Genomic DNA, 23,387 nt, shown 5'->3' with positions numbered 1-23,387 from the left:
GAGGCTATTGACTGTGCTGCAAGTAGTACTGGGATATCCGTGACCAGCAGTTTGCTTGCTTTTTTCACAGTGAAGAATTTTATCAGTTTCAATTTGCGGATATAATTAAAAATGTCTATCCTTGTTTGAGCACAATTAAAGTCATTAGGCGGGCTGTAAGATAGACCAAGTTTCAGGATTTGTTGTTCTTTGTTATCAAGTTATATATATATATATATATATATATATATATATATATATATATATATATATATATATATTCACTGAAAAAACCATTGGTTATAGACCATATATAGTTAGGGATTAGCATTTTCAAAACCTTAATTTACTCGCACAAAACCATAGAAATTCGCATATATAGTTAGTTGCAATAACTATATATATCGCGCACCCGCAATCCACTGCTGATGATGTCACATATTACATCATTCATGACATGGTCATTGACATCACTGATGACATCACTGATGACATCTCAAATGACATCACTGATGACAACACTGATGACAACATCCAGTGTTTGTATGTTTCTGTAAAGTTAAAATATGTCTTACATATTGAAGAATGAGTGGATGTATAAGTGTCTGTATGAAGGATTTAGTAGGTGCATGACTGACTGTATGAGTGAGTGATTAAATGTGTCTCACTGAGTGCATGGGTTAGTGACTAAACTGTCTTAATTTGTGCATCATTATGTCTGTTGTTCTGTAAACTGCTGCATGTGTTGATCAGTAGCTATATGAGTAACTATATGGGTTATTGATTGGTTGCCCAAGTATTTGTATGAGAGACTGAGTGTGTGTGTGGGTGGCTGGGAGGGGTATGACTTTGTGCATAGACGTGTGAGCATTTGATTCACTAGATGTATGGGTTCAAAAGTGCATGTGGAAACAGCTGCATGGGCAGTTGACTGTGTGCAAGAGTGTATTGGTGAGTGAATGGATATCTCAGTGCTACATGTCAAAGTAAGTACATATGTAGAACACAGTACATGTGAGAGTTGAATATATAAATAACTGTGCATAAGAGCCAGTGAATGTGTGAGTGGCTGTATGGATCATTGTGAACTTGTATCAGGGATTGTATAAGGGAGTAAATATGTGTTAGAATATGTTTGAATTAGTAAGGTGTGTATAACTTTATAGTTGAGGAAATGGAGGAGTGATTGATTCTTTTCATGACTGACTAGATGTATGAGTAACTCCATGGATGAGTGACAATCTATGAGTGTCTGTTTACACTGATTGTATCTAAGGTTATATTAGAGTCTGAAGAGTATCATCGTATTATCACATGAATGATATTATCAGTGATGTGATCAGTAATGTCTAATGAGATGTCATCAGTGATGTCATTTGAGATGTCATCAGTGATGTCATCAGTGATGTCATTTGAGATGTCATCAGTGATGTCATTTGAGATGTCATCAGTGATGTCATCAGTGATGTCACTCACCATGTCATGAATGATGTAATATGTGACATCATCAGCAGTGGATTGCGGGTGCGCGATATATAGTTATTGCAACTAACTATATATGCGAATTTCTATGGTTTTGTGCGAGTAAATTAAGGTTTTGAAAATGCTAATCCCTAACTTTATATGGTCTATAACCAATGTTTTTTTCAGTGAATTTTCAAGGTTTTGTAAATGCAAATTCCTAACTATATATGGTCTATAACCTATGGTTTTTTCAGTGAATTTAATTGGTTTTTTAAAAGCTAATATCTATAGCTGTAAAATATATTCTTTATTACGTGACGTATCACGTAGCCACGTGAGACGCCTCATGACGCGTCACATAAACGTGACGTATCGCCTTTGCAGCGCAAACAAAACCCGTAACGTAAGCGCACCAGAGCACGCTTACAGATATATATATATTTTTTTTAACCTTAATTAGACAAAATCCACACGTGCACATATCTTAAGGCCTTGCAAAGGCACATCAAACAAACAGTCTCTACAATTTTGCCAAGTTTGGTGGAAATCTATTCCTTTAAATTTTATTTTACTGTTTCTCTTGGTTTTCCCCTTGTTACGCTTACTGGAACGCTACCCGGTACGCAAACCGGACGCTCCAAAAACACAAGATGTCGGACTCCCGTTACGCTACCGTTTAGCTGCCCGGTTGGCGTACCGGGACGCGCCTCTACCGCGAAAAATCGCAATTTTTTTTTCTTTTTTCCTTTTGCCCTGCGGGGCACTTTAATATCCCCCTCATCAATCCTAGGGGGTCAGGAGGGGTCTACCTTGCCCCCTTTCCTTCATTTCCCCCTTCGTTTTTCACCACCTCTTGTCTCTCGATCCTACCGAGAGACAAGATGGCGGCCGCTCCGGACTGTTTACAAAGTTGACAGCCAATCAGCTTCTCCTCAGACTCCCGTTACGCTGCCGGTTAGCTGCCCAGTTAGCTGCCCGGTTCACGTACCGGGACGCGCCTCTACGGCGAAAAATCACGATTTTTTTTTTTTTTGCCCGCGGGGCACTTTAATATCCCCTCATCAATCCTAGGGGGTCAGGAGGGGTCTACCATGCCCCCTTTCTTTCATTTCCCCCTTCGTTTTTCACCACCTCTTGTCTCTCGATCCTACCGAGAGACAAGATGGCGGCCGCTCCGGACTGTTTACAATGTTGACAGCCAATCAGCTTCTCCTCAGACTCCCGTTACGCTGCCGGTTAGCTGCCCGGTTCACGTACCGATTTGTGCCTCTACGACAAAAAATCGCAATTATTATTTTTTTTTTTTTTGGCCCCTCGGGGCACTTTAATATCCCCCTCATCAATGCTAGGGGGTCAGAAGGGGTCTACCTTGCCCCCTTTCCTTCATTTCCCCCTTCGTTTTGGCCTCCTCTTGTCTCTCGATCCTACCGGGAGACAAGATGGCGGCCGCTCCGGACTGTTTAGAATGTTGACAGACACCAGAGAGCCAAGTGGAGAAGTGTGGCTCACTGGTTAGAGGAGGCAGACCTGGAAGCAGAGATCAGCCCAGGACCAGGGTTCAATTCCCGGCTCGGCGGGGTCTTGAGTCCTAAATTGTCCATGGACTCGACAATTCTCGCTCCGGTGCCTACTCAATTCACGGGTTCACACTCTGCGACTCTGGGCAATAGCTTGCTTAATCTCCACAACCGCCCCTCGCGGCGGGATGCCTGGCTTTCACCTTGCGGATACCCTACCGGGGTATCTCACAGGGGAATACCAGGACGGGTTCCCTAAGCAAGTGCCTTGATGCCTTCGGGTGATATGTGCGCTATATAAATCGCACTACATTTACAATCAGCTTCGCTTCGCAAAGCTCCGTTACGCGAAAAGTACGCGAACCGGTTCGCTATCCGGGACGCTGTCACAGATATATCTGTTTTTTTAAACGTTAATTTCTTAAAATCCACTGGAGCACATATATTGAGACCCAGCAAAGGCACATCGGGCTAACAGTCCCTACAATTTTGCCAAGTTTCGTGCAAATCCATTCAGCCGTTCGAGCTAAAAGTGAGGCCAAACGCCCTATGGAAAAATGAATGGGAAAAACGCGTTTTGGGACCCCCCTTTTTTCTCGGCCCCCCCTTGACAAAACCCCCCCAAATTTTCAGGGGCTGATCAGAAACAAAATGTGCCATTTTCCCAAAAATTTCAGCCGATTCCGGCCACAAACGCCAAAGTTATTAGACATAGAATTTTCAAAAGTTCCATAGAGAAAAAATCCTAACTATATATACCTACTGGCGACCGCCAGTAGGTAATATACACACACACACATATGTATATATATATATATATATATATATATATATATATATATATATATATATATATATATATATATATATATACACATATATATACATATATATATATATAGCCGCTCAGCTTTTTCTAAAAAAACAGTTCAAATACATTTAGCTGCATATGTTTCCCATCTTGTTTTGTTCAGGAACATTTCATTGTGATTTTAGGAGACATGTCTAGAATCCAATCCTCAATGGAGGACAGCTTGTTCCACTTCCAAAATGTTAAGATAATTATTTGAGCTAATATTACAGCACTACTAAGGAATTACTTTTGTGCAGTAACTTGGTTATATATCTATGCACTTTCAATTTACAATTTGAATATGCATTTCTAAAGGAGTTCTTACCCTGAATGAGGCACAAAGACTGATATTGGATGGGTGCATGTTATTCCATAGACAATATGCCTTGAGCGAGTGCTTACTGGGATGACTATGAATATTGATTTTCTTCCCCTGTGGGATAAAGTAATGCTGCTGCAGGCACGTGCTTTTCGAGTGACTCACAGAGCTGCCAAGTTTCCCACCTCATATATACAAGTTCAGCCAGTCATTGATTTCAGTAAACATTTTGTTGCCTTCTGGGACTTATACTTTCACTTTCAGCATTATAAGTATGGATTCCAAAATACCCCAATTCAAAGTGCTCTTTCTGAAAAATCCAGCAATGGCTGAAGGTGTCCATATGATATGAGTAAGCCAGACGGCTACTCTAACATGATAGCCCCTTACGTTTTGAGCCATTATATAGATCTTATTAGACTTAAAGGACAATTTGTTTTGTTTTGCCATGTCAAACAATTTTCAAGAAGGTGAAATGCCTGTCTTCTAAAAGGTTACTGTCCCATTCATCTCTTTAAGGTACTTGGTAAAGCTAAGGGAAGACAAGCTGGTTCTATACTTCATTGGGCAAAGAGAAAAGGGTGACTCAGAGCCAGCAGAACAGATTATCAATTTGACCAACGGGATTGTAAACACCAGTTCCCATAATGGGTTCCCGACATTCACCCTACAGGTCAAGAATACACATTACATGTAAGTATTATTCACTAATATTCAATACTATAAACAGAGGTAAAGTGAGCACAACTAAAGGAAACTTAACTACACTGTTTTTATTATTCCTATGAAAATTACACATTTTATTTTTTACTGTTAGATTGTTCAACAACTGTCTATAAAAAGGTTACAGTAATGATTTTTGTTCAGATAAAATCTATGAGTTCTTATTTTTTAATTGGACTTAAACTGTAGTCAGGTGGCCAACCAATCGCTTACTGTTCTGCTCGAAAGTTCTATTATCATTGCCTACCATGTTGCTACTGTCCTCCCCCATTTTGGGGCTGATTGACAAAAACATTCATGAATATTGGAAGTAGTATTTCAGGAGAACTCTTTCATATGTTTGTGAATCAGTCACAACAAATTCAACTCCCTTTTAGCAAACGTGCAAGTAGAGCACAGTCCTTTGTAGTTGTACTATTTTTACATGAATATTCCTGTTTTATTTCTCAATTTCAATGGTTTCTTGACAATTCACCAAGGCATGTAAGAGTAGGTAAAATAGTCCAGCAGGTATACTATTTTACATACTGCAAAATATCACTGTGAGTAGGACCTATTGTGCTTTTGTTGTATTTTACTACTACATAAATGAATCAATTGTTAAGAAATTTAGAAACATGTTTTGCAGTGAAATATTTACAAGGAACTGGACTTTGAAGAACATACTCATTTTCTATTCTATTAATATATAAAGTTTCATCTAAAGTTAAAGCATTTTATTAGACCTTGACTTTTTCTACCTATGTATAATAAACTGAATCACATACCTCAATGCATTCATATATTTACCAGGACCAGGCTTTGACATTAATCAAGTGCATACATATATTTATGCTAACACATTTTACAAACAATCACTCTAAAACACAGAAATACATAAAATTGCCCAGGTCCTCAAACAATTTTTGGGGGTTCAGCGTTTACCAACTCTATGTGAACCAGTTCGGGCCTCCCAATGTTTTTTATGTATGTGTACACACAAGCACACATAAACACACAGGTGCACCTAAAGAGTTTGCTCGCCATTTTCAATATAAATCAATTCACAAAAACAAGTACAATAAGCTAGTAAAGGTAATTTGGAAAGGAAATATCGCTGTAAAGTACATATTTAATATTGTTTGAGTTTTTCGTTTTTTAGTATAAATGAAGGGTATGACTTGGTGGCAAACAAGAATCATTCTAGCTCCCCATATTTCTGAAATGAATTGTTAGAGAGAATAACACGTTTACAAGAGAGGGTGTATTACATTGTTTTTACAAGTAAAGAATTCAATTATGCCAGTGATGCCACATAAGCTTTTGGAAAGTACAAGTATTTTGTCCCCTCCTGTGTTTCCCAGTTGTAAGGATCTGACTGCTTTATGGATGCCTGCCTGGGCTATATCTTCCTCCAAAGGCAGCACCTGAGACAACTAACCCAAAATGTAATGTACATCTAAAGAGCAGTTTCCATAACAAAGAAGGTATACATGATTGTAGGAAGAGCACAGGTGCAGAATGGATCCTGTACACCTTTTAAAAAAAGAAAAAATGGTGGTATCCACAGCAGATAAGGGCCCAGACTTACAAAGAGTTTAGTTGGGTTTGCATTACTTCTTTAACGCAACCAGATGCAATAGATGCAAAGTCTTCTGCTGGGATTTAACTAACCGAAGCAAATCACTGCAGAGCAGTGCACTTAATTGCACTACTTTATGCTAAATGGCGATTCCATAGTTCCCATACAACCACACATGGGTTTTGCCCTTAGTTACAGCCTCTTCTTTTCAATGATGCTTGACCTTCCTTAGTTGAGTACAGCGGAGAGGCAGATCCATAGCATATTTCTAACAACTGACAATATATATTAGTTTAAATTAGAGACATTCCAAGTGATTTTACAGGGTGTTGGCATCCTGAAAATATGTGACACAAATTGAGACCTGTGAATCTACAAAAGAAAAGCTGTATCTAATTCATAGGGGGGATGGAAAATGTTAATGGCTAGTATTATACACTAATTAAAATTCCATCTCCAATAATAATTATTAGCTACTGATATAGTATGGGGCAAGTTTCTGCTTATGATTTGAACCCTTCATTGACCAAATCCTTCATGTGGAGCCTTGTTAATTAAAAAACCTTCTTTAATGTGAGTGGACCCATAGCTGTGTCTGACATATGTTCTAAAATGAGGACATCAAAGTAAACTGAATATCACCTTCTGAAATTCTGAGTATGCCTAAATTGTCTCAAACCTCAGAGGGAGATAATTCAATTCAATTCAAAGAAATGTTATTCGGTTTAGATTAATAAATCATAAAAGTTACACAAACTAGTACAACAAAGATAAAAAAAAATTATATACAATGATCCACAACTACGTCCAGGCAATAATTAATTCAGGACCCTCAGTGAGAGAAAACTATTCCATTACATGATTTGGCAAAAAGTGACAGTGCATTATTAGAATAATATCCTTAGCAGCATACAGTTAACAAAAAGAATTTGGATAACATTTTTAAAAGATTCATTCCGAGTCCATATACTTCCTACACTTGACAATTGATTTTAGGAATTCCACAATAAAAAGTAAGCAATCCCCACTCAATAATTGTAGGTACATCATGGCTGGGCTAACCTGTCCAAAGTTAAGTTTATTTTAAAAGGGGCACCAGGTAGCGTCTTCGAGGGAGTTCATACAATCGACATAAAAATATAAAATGCAGCATGCCCTGCGGAGACTTCCCGTTGCAGCCACAGGGAGCTGCCACTTTATTCAAAATAAAACATTTTGGTCTTACAAGCATATGGTGAAACAAGTTCATACAAAACCTAGTTAATACAAATTTCTCGTACGTACCCAAGAGATATAGTTCTACTTGCAGGGTTGTTTTCAGTATGATATATGTCCGCACACTAGGTTTCTGTAACTCCTTGGCTTCCCTTGTCAGTTTCCTTTCCAATAGAAAGGCTGTTTTTATTGCCTCCAAGTCTCCCTTTTTGATGCTTTTAGGTTTGACAAATAAATAACTCCCCCCGCCCCAAGATTACAAGACTTTTCATAATATAATTTAGCTAAGGTGCTGTGGTCGAATTATCCATCGCCATACAGTCTTTTAAAATCAGGTGGGTCAGCGGGACGTCAGGATTCAGCCACATATTTATCCAGCAACTCAGAGGGCGCAAGGACAGAACATCACTAACAAACTGGGTCCCCAATTCTTCGTGGACAGCGAAATTTGGTGTTCCTCGTGGGACACATAATAAACGTTTCAAAAAGTCGTTCTCCACAATTTGGTTAATGTCTCCGGCATTATACCCCCATATTCCGCTGCCATAAGTTGCTGTGGCTAAAGATTTGGCCTTGTAAACTTGGAGCATAGCGCCAGTAGGCTCTTTTCCCAATTTGGAGGCAAAATTGAAAATTGCTGCGTTAACCCTCACCATGTCCCCTTTTTTTTTCAGAATATGAGGTCCCCATTTAAGCTTAATATCAAAAAGGACCCCTAAGTAAGAGAACGTACTAGTGAGGGGAATATTAGAGTCACCAACTTTAAATCGGAAGTTCTTTTTAGGAGGCTGCCCTACCTGCATGACATAAGATTTGGTGTTGTTTATTTTCAGGTCCCTGTCTGACATAAATGCATTGAAGGCAGTTAAAAGTGCTTGTAGTCCCTTTTCCATCCTGGATATGAGGACAGCATCGTCCGCATATAACAGGACAGGAATCCTACGCCGTCCAACTCTGGGGCAATCAGCCCCCAACCCCCTCAAAACGCTGTCTAGTTCATTGATATAAAAAATAAACAAAAAAAGGGCAAAAATACATCCTTGTCGGACTCCCTTTTTAATGTTAAAATCCTTTGTAACACTCAGGTCCTGAGAGAACCTGACATTTGCTTTTGTGGACCTGAGTAAATCTTCTAACAAATCTACAATGCTGTTCTCAACTCCCATTGCCCTCATGGACTGCCAGAGCTTATTCCTGTTGACACAGTCAATAACTGAGGGCAAGTCCATGAAGGCAAGGTGAATAGTCCCCTGACGAACCACAGTATACTTGCTCAGTAAGAAAAAGAGATTAAGGCACTGGGCGGTAGTGAATCGTCCCCTACAAAACCCATACTGAGCATCGGACAAAATCTTATTGTCCTCTGCCCATGATGAAAGTGTCTGCAGGAGGACCCTCCCAACTACTTTCACCACAGAATCTAAACGTGATATGGGTCTATAACAGTGAGGGCTGCTTCTATCACCTTTTTTAAAAACGGGGACTATCGCAGAGGTTGCCAATGACTGGGGGCAGCCGTGTTGTGCTGCAGCATGAAACACAGACTCTAAGATTGGTGCCCAAAAAGAAGGATCAGACTTAAAAAGATCAGGGGGTATCCCATCGGGACCAGGAGCTTTGCCAGCTGATAGGCTGGCAATACCTTCCAGTATTTCTCCCCTCCCGAATCTTATTTCCGCTGCATTGGGTCCAGATGGCGACTTATCGTTCTGCTCTAATGAGCAATCGAACATCTGCTCATAGTGGGCTTCCCATTCCTCCTTAGATATATGACATTCAAAGCCACCCCCCGTCCTGATCGAATAGTTGTTTATTTACCACAGTCCAAAACTTTGAACTGTTGCTAAAGGTTTCAGGGTCCAGTAACTATGCCCACGATTCATCCCTTAATGCTCACTTTTGTGTGGCTAAAGCCAACTTATAGTCCCTGCGACAAGCTATAACATCAGCTTGTAATCTGGGTTTAATGGATAGAGCTTCCCTCAACCTTTTTGCTGCTTTAGAACAGTGACAATCAAACCATCTAGGGACCACACATGTTTGATTCTTAGCTGGGGCAGATAGCAACCCAGTCACCTTTTATGTGATAGCCTTAAAGGCCACTAGCACCTTTTTTGGTGAATGCCTACCCTGTGTGCAAAGGGCTATTTCGTCCACACAAGCAGTTTTAATGTTGTTAAAAATTAATTCAGGGTTTACTTGCGACCATCTCAGTCTGCGCTTTCCTTCCGTTGGATGGAGTAGGCCAGATTTAGGGATTTCCACAGTTTTATCCACCCAAGGACCAGTCAGGCAGAGTGATAAAAGATTATGGTCGCTAAATTCACTTTCAGTAATTAAAAATCAATTCACTCAAGACCTTTATATTACTAGAGTCGGGGTGAGAATAAATTGAGTTATAAAAATTAACAAGTCCCCAGCAGTGAGCCCCCTTGCGTACCGCTAGTGCGAGGGTACCTAGGTGTGAGGAGGGAACTACGTGGATTTTACACACAACAGCTACCGAGATTTAGATAACCAGTCCCCCCCTTGGTTTCCCCCTTGTTGATGCTTTAGCTGGAACAAAATAGGCCTTGTAGCCTTCTAAAAAAAGGTCACGCTCTACCGACCAGGTCTCCTGTAGGCAGATTATCAGAAATTGCTTCACATAGGCTAGCCATCTGGGATCCCTTAACTTAGCAGACAAACCCACTATGTTCCAAGAGATAAAATTATTCAAGCTCCCCCTTTGTTGCATAGCCACATCAACTCCTGCCTTTTCCAATAATATATCCTACCCCCAAGGGTTCTACTTCCCCTAGTCAATCACAGGCCACCATACCTGACAGGGTTTCAAATCTGTTGTTAAGTGGCACTCTATACCCGGTATTGCATTGCCTGTTTCGGGGTATCTGAGGTATTATCAAGGGAGTAGGGTAATGTATAGGTCTCAATCTTGTCCACCGATCCCCCTGGTGGTATTCCTCATGAACAGATCTCACCACATCCCTATGAATTGGTGGCTTATAGAAAAACCCCAAAGGTAGCAATCTAATTGCGGTGCTCGTTAATGACGAGGGACTAAGACCCCTCGAAAAAATTCGGCCTGCCATATAGGGGTTATCAAAATTGATAATAATACAGTCCCCTGTTCCTTGTTTACTCGATCTACCAATCCAGTTGACCCTGCGTACCATAATTATATTGTTAGAAAAGTTGGCTCAATCTATGGTATTCTGGGAGAACCAATGCGTTGTTTTATTCATGAATTGCCCATAATTTTCGCTCTTGCACAATGGAAGAACAGGAACATGCCCCAGTATAACTACATATGGACTTGATTCTGGCGGAAGATCAATGGTTGGTAATCTAAAGGGCACAAGGGACCCCTCTTCAGACCTCTTGTTTATCTCAGAAAAATGTGGGGCATTTCTAAAATTGGTGGGCTGTCCTAAACATCCTTTAGCCACCCTAGGACTACTTGGGCTTATTATGTCCAGAGGCCTACTTATAGCTCTGGGCGAACCATTATCGACTTCATCACCTCTAGCCCGCCCGCACTTTCGCGCTAGGCCCTAGAGTATCAGTCTTGTGTGGGTTTGCTGTAGCAATGTCCTGGGGGTGATTAGCCAGCAACATTTCTAAGTTAGACAACCTTGATTCAACCCCACATATTTTTTGGACAATAGGATCTAGGAGGGAATTCAACATAGCTTCTAATCTTCCCAGAAGATCCCTTCCTCGGGACCAGCAAATAATGCCCCAACATTAATCTGATCATGATTATTAAGATCTCTCTCCGTGGTATTACCCGTGTCATGTATTTCTACCACTGTCACCCCCTGATTGCCTGACACAGGGCACACGGGTTGTCTGGTTCCCCGAGTTTTCCTTGATGTAGTCTCGGCTTTCTTGGGACAAATAGTTACTGCTTTAACTTTCTTTGCCCTTACCCGTAATTTATGATTAGCAGGGCTAAGTACCTGATCTTGGATCCCTGAAAGCCTAGTTTCATTCAGCTGTGAGGTGTCGTCCTCCAGCGTTAAACTCCGGTGTTGATCAAGAGGGGGTATGTCATGAGTAGAGACAGTCAAGACATCTGGGAATGCGGGGGTAATAGAAAGCCTGCCATGTGAGGTGGAAGGCTCCAAGGATAACCTACGCTCCGTTAGTGTAATTTCTTTTGTGAGAACTGATTCCGCCCTAGATAGAAAGGCATCTAGGGTTCCAACCACTCCTGAGCCCGTAGCTACTTTCTGTGTACTCATTTTGAAATTAGGATCTGTTAAAGAGTAAACAGTATAAAAAATACAATGTCTATACTATAAGACCGATAGCGGTATACGTTCAACAACCAATACAGCAGGTTATCCTAAAGACCAATTAAAATGGATGAGAAGCCTCTGTCCATAACTCTGACAATGTCCACAAAATGTAAATTAAATACACCAAGCTGCTGCACCTGAAAAAGAAACCAAAAAGAATACTAAAGTTCAATAGCTGCTAGTCCAATGTTGATTTACAAGCTACGACCTGAGATAAAAAGCAGCTACAGTTCCAATCCGCCCTTCACAAAGTGTCACGGGTTGTCAATATCAGGCAAGGAATGTGATGCAAACCATGAAAGAATTTTGAGTATTAAAGTGTCACCGAACCTTACTTGTAGATCAGCCGAATATAGTGGGAATTGCACGCTTTAAAGGGGGTAGCCCAGCCCTGCTTCAAACGGTCCCTGACGGGCACGGAAGGGCCCGCCTTTGGCCCTGGTGCTCTTGCGATGCGCGGCGAGATTGCCCCGTGGGCTGCTGGGTGTTGTGGTCCCTTTCTGGCGGCCCCGGTAGTGGCGGCAAGATTATGGCGTCCGGGCACCGGCAGCAGCATTGCAACCAGCTCTATAGCCCCGGTTGCAGGTCGGGAGGCTAACTGAGGCTGCAGGTAGGATTAGATCACTTGCTCCACAGGCGGCTTGAAAGTACGGGAGATAATGTAAGATCGGTGGCATAAAAAATCACACATATGTTAACCTCTTCGCCGCTAATGACAAGGGTAACTCGTCATGGAGTTTCCATTGATTTCAATGGAAATTACATTGATATGCAGGCACCACCCTTAGCATCCAAGTGGTTAAACATTATCAGCTTAGAATTAATATTATCTCCTAAATGTGTCAATATAATGTTGTTCTTAAGACTATAAAACTGCAATCATTAGTTTTACATTCCGAATCATGCATTCGATTGTCAAAATCAATTCCTTACTATCCCATCAAACTGTTGAAATTGATGTGTATCTTTTCATTTCAGTTTTCGAATATCAGTGCCTGAGCATACAAAGGCTATTGTGGACTTAAAGAAAATGAGAGATGGATGGGTGGATCTTTTAAGCAGTTTCTGTACCCACCTTCAATCAAAACCTGAGACCCAAGATGTATATGCCTGTATTCAAGGAGTGACCAAATCATCCTGCCAAGTAGCCGATCAAGTAGCCGATCGAGTAGCTGAACACGCCGATCCGGCCAGAAAGCATACAGAAGATGGTCCCTTAACCAACAGCAGCCCATATGAAGAAATATCAGCGGTTTCCATTATTTCACCAACTCAAAAATCTCATAGATTGCCGCCTGTACCTCCAAACAGAGCTGTTTTACGTGACATCTACCCTTTACCTCCACCACCTCTAATTGGTTCTACAACACTGTCCTCAAGAAAAACAAAGGCTTTGCATTGGGATCAAGTTCCTCAGGAAAGGGTAAGAAAAATGTTGCTTGCATAACACACATTTTGTAAGAAAGGTAGGGCTTTAGGTGTAATACGTACTATAATAATAGAATGATAGACAAATATTTAACTATGGTTTTTTAACCTTTCACCTAGGTCATCACTTTCATGAGCCACATCTGAAAGCAGCATAAATGTATCCAGTTTTACAAATGCAGGACAACATTCTTTTAGGAGCAAGTAAAGGATGTGGCTTCAGATTGCTCAAAGTTGATACAAGAGGGTAACAAGTGATTTAAATAGTGCTTCCTGGATCATATCTAGTTTGCTCTGAAATTGTGTCAACTTCCACCTTGAATTTATAAATATGTTCATCAGCAAAGGATGGGTTAGTTAATACCTCTCAACAGACTTGTAATCGATGCACAAATATTATCTTTTTTTTTTATTACCCAAAGAGGAGCACATTATCGAGATACATTATACAAACAGTCATGAATGCATACGCGTAATAAGCGAATAGTGAGCATGATTAAAACGAAAAGTGTAGCCAGTAGATTTCATAAATATCTACATTATAATATAGCTTACTCATAGAAGGCCTGAGTAGGCACCATCTGGTTTAAACTAATTTAGATTATAAAAGATGTTAAAGTGAGAGGTCATCCATTTCGATACTTCCAGGATACTCTAGCCGCAGGTTATTGAGTTAGTTAATATGAGCAAATCTACTACATACCAGAGGCGGGTAGGTCTGTTAGACCACTATAGCTGTTCAACCAGAGTGACATTGGGGACCAAATTTCTGCCCCAGCTTCCTAGCCTGCCTACCCTTGCACATATTGAGGGCAAATTCTTGATTGTATTTACCCATCAATCGGGCAAGCCGGGCCTGAAACGAGGGGGCTCTGAGTCCTTCCATCTGGCAGCGAGTAGCAATCCAGCAACTGCGACTGATATAAAAACAAGGTAGGTCTGGGGTGTGTCTAATCTGTTACTTTTGTCCTGGCCTAGGATCATCATGGAGAGACTAAGGCAGATCCTTCGCCCAGTCTCTCCCAGAATGACTCCAGGCCGTTCTTCAGAGGATATAGCCTGTTGCAGCTATAGAATATATGAACCAGTGCAGCCTGAGCATCCCCGCACCTGGGACATTTATTGTCTATCCTTTTTGCCCACCCAAACAGCTTAACCATAATAAAAGAGAGGTTAAATACCATTTTATAGTGTTGTGCCTTCAGGCTATCGGACAGAAAAATCTTTGAAGCTACTCCCATTACCTTATCTAGCTCACTATCAAGATCCCCTAGCTTTCCAGCCTAGTTTACTCCGGTCTTTACATGGTCGTCCAGGAGGTTATCAAGCAAAATACTATAGATATTTCTTATTTTGCAATCTGTGTGGGCTATTGCAGCCGAAAGAGGGATTTTATCCAGGGATTTAACCACTTTACGATTATTTAAAAAAAATATCATATTTGTACATATTTAAAGTATGAACTGTCGGGGATGCCAATCATGTGCTGCTCCCATTGCCTTCCGATAATATCATAGAATAAAGGTGGGAACAGTAAAGCTCGCCACAGAGGTGTATGTCTGCAGTATTTGGAAATCTTCATGCATTTACTTATCTTACTCCATACTTTCCAGGCGTTAAGTATAATCTTAAATCGCACTTTCTTAAGGTAGCTCGACTCTAATTGCCGCAGAAGCAGTCCATCATCCTTGTTCCCAAGAGCAAGCTCTTAGGTTGTTGGGAGAGTCATAGGGCTTTCCTGATATGTCCTATTAGTATTTCCAGCGAAAAGTAGCATGTACATCTGCTGTAAAAGGCCCACCGAATACTACAGGGTAAGATTGGGGTCATACCAGCCACATGTCCCTGAGGGAGAGAAAATAATTTTAAGGAGCACCTTGCCTTTCCGTTCTGCCATTTAAAATGTATAAAGATAGAACCCAAAATTTTCAGCATTGACCCATCTATAGCTACCGGTAAAGATAGAAATAAATATCATATCTTTGGTGGCATTATCATATTAAGGATGTTGCTCCTACCAATTAGTGATAAATGTAGCCCATTTATATGCTTTAGATCAGTAGAGAACTTTCTAACCAATGGATCGAAATAAATCTGGCTAATGATGTCTACCTTGGAGTTAATTTTAACATCCAAATACGTGGCTGTATCCACACACCGCATGTCAGAGTAGGCAATGGTATTCATACGAATAACTTGCATTTTCCCTTTATTCATTGTATATCCGGCACCCAGTCCATACTCGCCAGCGATAAATTTGATCTCCCTGATTGCCCCTTCAAGATCAGTGGCTACTACAGCAATGTCATCGGCATATTCTAACACCTTGGTTTCATAGCCGTTACAAATTACTGGTATTATTTTCTGATTGCATAGAATTTTCTCAATCAGCGGATTTATATAAAGGGCAAACAAAATGGGAGAGCAGAGGCACCCCTGCCTTGTTCCTCTACCCACATTTATGATTTCCGACTTTTAACACAGTAGCTGGAGCAGGGCATACGGATCAAGCTATGTGGCCTTAATGTTGGTAATCATTCAGCGGCCAAATCCCTCTCGTTCTAATACATTCCACAAAAAATTCCAAGCCAGCCGGTCAAAAGCCTTTTCAGCATCAAGGAGGACCATAGCCATCTGTCCCCCTGTCTCTGTCATAACATCAAAAAGCGTTATAGTCTGCCTTATATGGTCAGTTGTTCCTATGCCGGGTATAAAATCATGCTGCCAGGTTGACACTAGATGAGCTGTGGACCTGCCCAGTCGACCCGCTAGGATTTTAGAGTATAACTTGACAACTGTGTTTATCAATGATATTGGCTGGTATGAAGTAGTCCTATCCAGGGGCTTGTCCTTATAAGGGAAAATGATGATATCTGTTCCTTTCCATGACTCCGACAGTAGCCCATTATGTTGAACTCCCCAAAAAAAAGTCGAATAGAAGAGGGGCTAGCTCTAATTAAAGTGCTTTCTAGAACTCAAGTGGAATTTTATCCGGACCAGCAGTTTTCCCTGAGGGTAACTGATGTAACACAGTTAAACCCTCTTCAAGTGAGATATCAGCTTCTAGTATATTCCTGGTTGCTTGATCTAGGCTTGCCCCAGTGTTTGGTCCGGACACTTCTCGAAAGGCGTCCCAGAGCGTGCACTTATCTTCCTTATATAATTCCTTTTTTTAAAATATTTTATACTAGATTTTTGTCCCATTTTATGCAAGAAGAGCAGAGCAGAAAATAACAAAATTAACATAATAAAATCTCACATCATGAAAATACATATATGAGAAATACAAGAGAAAAAAAGAAAAAAGGAATAATCAAACAGTTTCACCTTGAATCCAATCACTAACCGGTGCCCAGATCTTCATTCCCATGGTCCTTTTTTTTCAGCTCTTAGTTCCATATATAGCCACTTCTAAATGATACGTAGCTAACAGGTGAGCACGCCATGTCTCAAAGGACGGGGGAGTAGGGCTAATCCAGACCTGCGAAATACAAGCACGTATTTGCGCCATACAAATGTACAGAAAGCTTTTTCTAGCTTCAGAAAGTATATCTGAGGTTACACCTATCAGTACCAGCTCCCCCGTTATATTGACTGTTGACCCCAGCAATACACCCAAAAATTGTTCAATAGAAGAAAATAGGTTTGTCAATTTTGGACACAGGAAAAACATATGTAGTGCATCAGCTGCGACTTCCCCACATCTGCTGCACATGGTGCCCACAATCATCCCCCATTTCGATATCTTACCAGGCATATAATAAAAGAGATAAGACATCCATCACCCATCAAATCACCCAAATACTGAATTCCTTTCAAACGCCATCTATTCATTACTGAATCATAAAAGTTTGGGGGGAGGGTACCTGGTGCTGCAAAAGGTGTGTAAACAGTGATTTTTTAAATACCTACCTGTCACTTAATTAATCTCCATACCATAAAGGCTGACTTCAATATCTTGAATTTGTCTTTCTTAAAGTAGCTAGGTTCTATCACTTTATTCAAACATCTGCGACATTCCTCCCCCAATGCGAATTTGTAAATGGACGGGGAGTGACTCGGTAGAATCTATGCCCTTTCACCAATCACCAAGGGATTAATAAACTGCAAAACAGAGGTCAAATAATAAAACAAAAAATGCGGTATTCCCAAGCCCCCCTATCCTTAGGCATTATCATCTTTTTATATGCCCGTCTCTGACGCCTATAGCCCCATAGAAATCTTGCTGACATCATTTCCAGCTGTTTGAAGCAGCTAGAAGAAAATTCAAGTGGTATAGCACGAAACATATATAAAAACTTGGGGAGTACCGACATCTTGAAAACATTGCCCCGCCCAAATAAAGATAAATGGAGATGATCTATTCTTTCCAGCATTGAATTAACTTTTTTCAAGACCGTATTCAGGTTTAGTTCCGGAATAATAGATAATGGTAATGTGATTTTAATACCTAGATATGTGGCTTCTGTCACAGTTCTAATTTGAGCCGGAGGATCCTGGCCAACATACAGTATTTGAGTTTTAGAAATGTTCAGCTTGTACCCTGAGAAGGATCCAAACTGAGTTGCCAGATCCTCTATTATTGGAATTGCCCTTTGAATATCTTTGGTTACTACTACTTTATCATCCGCATAAGCGAAAGCCCTGTAATTCATACGAGAATTTTGAACTGGTTAAATATTCTCCGCATGATTTCGTTTATTTAAAAATATATCAATATAAAGGGCGAACAATAACGGGGAACACAAGCATCCTTGCTGTTTTCCGCGAAAAATAGAAAAAGGAACAGATTCCTGGCCAGCTAATTTAACAGAAGCTGTTGGGGAGACATAAAGAGCCTTTAACGCAGAGATCATCTTTGGGCCAAAACCCTTCTGATAAAGCAAATCCCATAAATATGTCCAGGCTACCCTGTCAAACGTCTTTTCGACATCCAACAGGGTAATTCCCATTGCCGTCTTGGTCACCTGAGCCCAGTCCATAAGAGCGATTAAGCGTCGAATATGATCAGTAGTGTCACGGTTTGGAATAAATTCATGCAGAAAAGGAGAAGCAATAGATGGAATTATGGCTGAGATCTGAGAAGCTAAAATCTTTCAATAAATCTTGCTATCAGCGTTAATTAAAGATATAGGTCTATAAGAGGTCGGAAAGGAAGGTATCTTATCTTTTTTCAAAAAGGCCATAATCATTGAATGACGCCAGGGTTCCGGTGCATTCCCTTTCTGTGCTTCTTCAAAAGTTACCATCAAATCTTCCTTCAAAAGATGTCGAAACATCCTAAAAAATTCTAGCGAAATACCATCCGGGCCCAAAGCCTTTCCTAGTGCAAGAGAAAGAATAGCAGCTTCCGTTTCTTTCCGTGTTATCTCTTTCTCTAAAGCTGCGACCTGAACTAAGGGTAATTTGGACATATCCATACTACCACTAAAATTCAAAAGAGGGTCTGATGAATAGGGTATAACTTTGTCCTTATATAGTTTACTATAATATTGTCTAAAAACCACCAGAACCTCATCAGATTTTTCATGACTTTGTCCTGCCTCATCCTGGATACTATCAATACAATTAATGATCTCTTTTTGTAGAATCTTTTTGGCTAGTATGAGGCCTATGTTTTACCCCACCTCATAAACTTGCGCCCAATGAACTGCTATCTGTGCCGCTAATTTCCTTGCAAAGTTCTTATAAAGCGTTGATCCAACATTATTTGTTCCTTATCTTGATAAAGCCTAATAGCTGTTATAAGCTTAGATTCGAGTTCCTGTAATTTCTTAAACTGAGCTGCTAATAGGTCACGGGATTTCCTTTGATTTTTTATTGAATAAGACAGCGCCTCCCCACATACCCCCGACTTAAAAGCGCCCCAAACCATCTGTACTGATGTGGAACCACAATTAAGTTCTAGAAATTCAGTGATCCACCTTCCCATATGTTCGATATAAAGTGGATCAGCTAATAGTTTACGTTCAAACGTCCATGACCTTCCTCTAGGAGTACCTCTTAGTTCCAATTCTAGCTCTAGGATAATGGGGTTATGGTCCGAGATTATTTTAGGAAAGATATCAAACCTAGAGTTCTTAAGTAATCTAGAGGTAGTAAAAAAATATTCCAGGCGAACAAATTTCTGGTGGGGAATAGAGAAGAACATATAGCCAGGAGCACCCATACCTTTAACATGACCTACATCCAATAAGCCAAATTCTTTAACTAATCCCCTCATAGCTTTGTACACCTTCTTTTTTTTACCTGAGTACACCAGATTACTGGTAATATCAAAGTGCCCCTCAAGATGAATGTTAAAATCCCCACATAATATTAAAGGATCAGGCCATCCAGGAAGTTCAATACTAAGATGATTCAGCATTTCTGGATCATCCAGATTAGGACCATAAATAGCACAGATAGTCCATGGCGTACCTCCAATACACATTTCGCTGATCACCTAGCGATCGCAGGAATCAGTTTTTATCCATTTACCACTCCCTCTCCCCCTTTTTTTCAAAATTGCTACACCTCTTGTAGTGGTACTTTGCCGGGTACAACCCACAATTTCCAAGCCTAGATCAGTAAGCCAATATCTGTTACTCCACCATAAATGTGTTTCTTGTAAACAGAGGAGATCAATCCTCATAGCCTGGAGAATTTGTGCCGCTATTCCTCTTTACTTTTTGTCGTTCAAACCACAGATGTTTCAAGAACATACCCTCAGTTTAACCATTGTCATAAACCAGATAATTTCCTAACTGTGATCCATACCGTACAATGTTTTCTCTCAAAACAAAAACGTTAATCTCAGCAGTACAGAAACATTTACTTGACGAATAACAACAATTTCTTACATTTAAAGAGCCTGCTCTGCTCCTACTTGCCCCACTCGCTGCCCACCCATGATCCCACCCTATCCCCTCCCTCATTCCACCCTAGCTCCCACCCAAAAAAGGCAAAGGGACTGGATAGTCCCTCTCAGTGATGGAAAGAGAAGCATGATGCGTCTCGCCGTTTGCATCCAACCCCCTGACGGGAAAAAGAAACAATAGTCACAAGAAAAAAAAGCCTCACTAAACTAGAGCAATCTATATCAAGAAAAATAAAAAGATAGTTATATTTGCATTAACATTTCACTAGATAGAATCTAAAAACTCTTTGGCGCTACTCTCCGAGATCAAATAATGTATTTTCTCATTGTGTATTATCTTTAGCTTAGAGGGATTGAGGAGATATGCCTGTGCACCTTTAGCCTGGAAGAGGGGTATAAGCTGACGAAGTTGCCATCTCTATTGCACCGTGGTCTGACAATAGTCAGACCGGACAAAATATTCAAGCCCTTTCCCCTTTCGCTTTCGATCAGGCCTGGCTAAATCATATAATGCTTCACGTGCAAGAAAATTATTCAAACATATTAATATAGCTCTTGGCTTGACATTTATAGTCCGTCTAGTGTTCCTCTGTTGGAAAGGGAATCTGTAAGCCTTTGCAGTTCTGTATCCCACTGCCACTGGGTTAACTCGGGAAAAGCTTCTGTGAACAGTTCCATAATATATTGCCATACATTACTTCCCTCGCTTCCTTCTGGGATAGCCAGGACTCGCAAGTTATTTCTCCTAGATCTGTTCTCTAAATCAACTAATTTCCAGTTGATATCTTCACGTATGGTCGCTAGGGAGGAGATCTGAGTTTTATGATGAACCATTTCATCTTCAATTGCAGAGATTCTCCCTTCTGCCTCCCCTACCCTAGACACCATCTCATTGCATGTCTTAACAACTTGTCGGACAGTATTTTGGAGCCTGCAAACCGGTCCTTGCGTTCGCAGATTCTCCGCCTTTGTCTCTTCGCGATGCTGTAATATTACTTGATAGATGGTGTTTAGTGTAATTTCAGAATCATGATGTCCCTCTGCCAGATCCTTAACAGGTACGTCAGAGTGGCCCAATTTTGGAGATCCCTGATTTTTACTTCCACCTTGGACTCCAAGAGGAGGAATAGGCCTTCCATTTTCGTCTGCAATTGTGTGCACAGTACTCTCCACAGCGCCCCATTCTTCAATCCTTAATAATGTGGCGTCTTCATCCTCATCCTCTAAGTGTAGTGAGCTTGTTTCACTAGTCAGACTTTTGTCATCCCTCCATTCCCCCTCCAGACTCTCATTCTCCAATGCATTAGATGAATCTGACATGGAGTAGAAGTTACCAGCTGAGTCAATAGAATCCGTATCTCGAATTACTTCAAGCAAATTATTAAATCCTGCCACTGTACCCCCATTTTAAATTGTAGTCAAGCCTTCTGCTTCTCCCAAAAATCCTTCTGGAGTTATCTGCCCTCCAGAATCAGAGATCAAATTACCAGGTTGATGAGCTGTAGCTCCCCTTGTTTCAATAGTTGTACTCGATAATGTTAGTGCTGGGGGGGGGACAATAATACCTTTTCTGTGACCGAAATTAACAGTGGGCCATCTCCAATCTGGGCAAGTGGTGTTACATCTCCTATTTGCATTTCCGAGGCCACAGCAGTCACATCAGCAATTATATCCCCATTAGGCTCTGAAGGGTATTTAAAGATCTGAGGATTGCTGCCTATCTTTAGGTAGATTTTTCTTCTTAAACATCCCCGGAATTTTGGGAGTCCCTCCAACACCTCCAGCCTCACTTGATTTCCCTGCAGCCGAAACAGTAACAGCTGCACTAGCCGTAACCGTAACATTGTCGCTGGCCTCAGGAATCATCCGCTCCCCTGTAATGCCGGTGTTTCGTGCTCCCTCCGTAGCGGCAGCCGCCACTCGCATCTTTGGTCTTGTTCCCCTAGGTAAATTATTTTAATTCTTTGGCGCCATCTCGTTTTTGAGTTTCGACCCCAGCAGTCAGTCCGCTTCTTTGCACTCGTCCTCGCGACGCCAGGCGCCGCCTCCAAGCCGCGCGGGCTGGGAACAACCCACTGTAGTCTGCAGACCAAGCCTGCGGAACGCTCGGAGGTAGAGCCTGGGAAGCGCCAGATACTGCGGGCGACCCGAGGATACAACAGGCACCAATCCAGGAGCATTCCCAGCTCCCCCAAGGGCACAGCAGTTATCCTTATGGCAGAAATCCCTCCAAACAAGTTAAAGAGAGGCCGTCAGGTAAGAAGGGAGTGGGTAGCGGCGAAAAGCATCCCGAGCCACTCACTCAGATGCGCGCGCATCCGCCATCTTTCCTCGTCCCCCTTATATAATTCCTGGTAGAATTCTTGGAACACATGAACTATATCCTTAACCTCTGAAAAAATTGACCCATCTTTTTTAATTGTGGCTATCCTGTTTCGTGTTGCTTTTTGTCTCATGCGAAAGGCAAGTATTTTCCTTACAGATTCACCATACTCGTTGGTCTCATTCTTGTGTGTCTGATATTCTACAGATAGTCTCGGAGTATATTATTTATTTATCTCTGCTTTGAGCATTAGAAATCTAAACTCGGTTTACACTACTCCTAGCCCGTGGGTAATCCTAGCTACATACTCTTGTTCTATTTCAGCTAGTTTCCACAGTAACCTCTTGTTTTCAGCGTTGCTCTGCCTTTTAGTGTGATCAACAAAGCTAATGATCTCTCCCCTCTAGCCTGCTTTAAAAACCGTACCGTACAATGTTTTCTCTCAAAACAAAGACGTTAATCTCAGCAGTACAGAAACATTTACTTGACGAACAACAACAATTTCTTACATTTAAAGAGCCTGCTCTGCTCCTACTTGCCCCACTCGCTGCCCACCCATGATCCCACCCTATCCCCTCCCTCAACCCACCCTAGCTCCCACCCAAAAAAGGCAAAGGGACTGGATAGTCCCTCTCAGTGATGGAAAGAGAAGCATGATGCGTCTCGCCGTTTGCAGCCAACCCCCTGACGGGAAAAAGAAACAATAGTCACAAGAAAAAAAAGCCTCACTAAACTAGAGCAATCTATATCAAGAAAAATAAAAATATAGTTATATTTGCATTAACATTTCACTAGATAGAATCCAAAAACTCTTTGGCGCTACTCTCCGAGATCAAATAATG

At 41.1% G+C, this 23,387-nt stretch overlaps 1 protein-coding gene across 2 annotated transcripts in view; it reads left to right on the top strand.

The window, feature by feature from the left end:
• Window positions 1-23,387, top strand: part of LOC147706032 (uncharacterized) — a 777,463-nt gene that overhangs the window by 472,474 nt on the left and 281,602 nt on the right. For both annotated transcript variants that reach the window (XM_086932483.1, XM_086932484.1), the window contains 2 exons: window positions 4,652-4,825; window positions 12,914-13,358. In XM_086932483.1, coding sequence (XP_086788609.1) covers window positions 4,652-4,825; window positions 12,914-13,358 — 619 coding nt within the window. The remainder of the gene's footprint in view (window positions 1-4,651; window positions 4,826-12,913; window positions 13,359-23,387) is intronic.

This window comes from Lissotriton vulgaris, chromosome 7 (assembly GCF_964263255.1).
Source record: "Lissotriton vulgaris chromosome 7, aLisVul1.2, whole genome shotgun sequence".
Classification (NCBI taxonomy): domain Eukaryota; kingdom Metazoa; phylum Chordata; class Amphibia; order Caudata; family Salamandridae; genus Lissotriton; species Lissotriton vulgaris.
The sequence above is the reverse complement of the archived record's forward strand: the minus strand, read 5'-3'. Positions and strand labels throughout refer to the sequence as shown.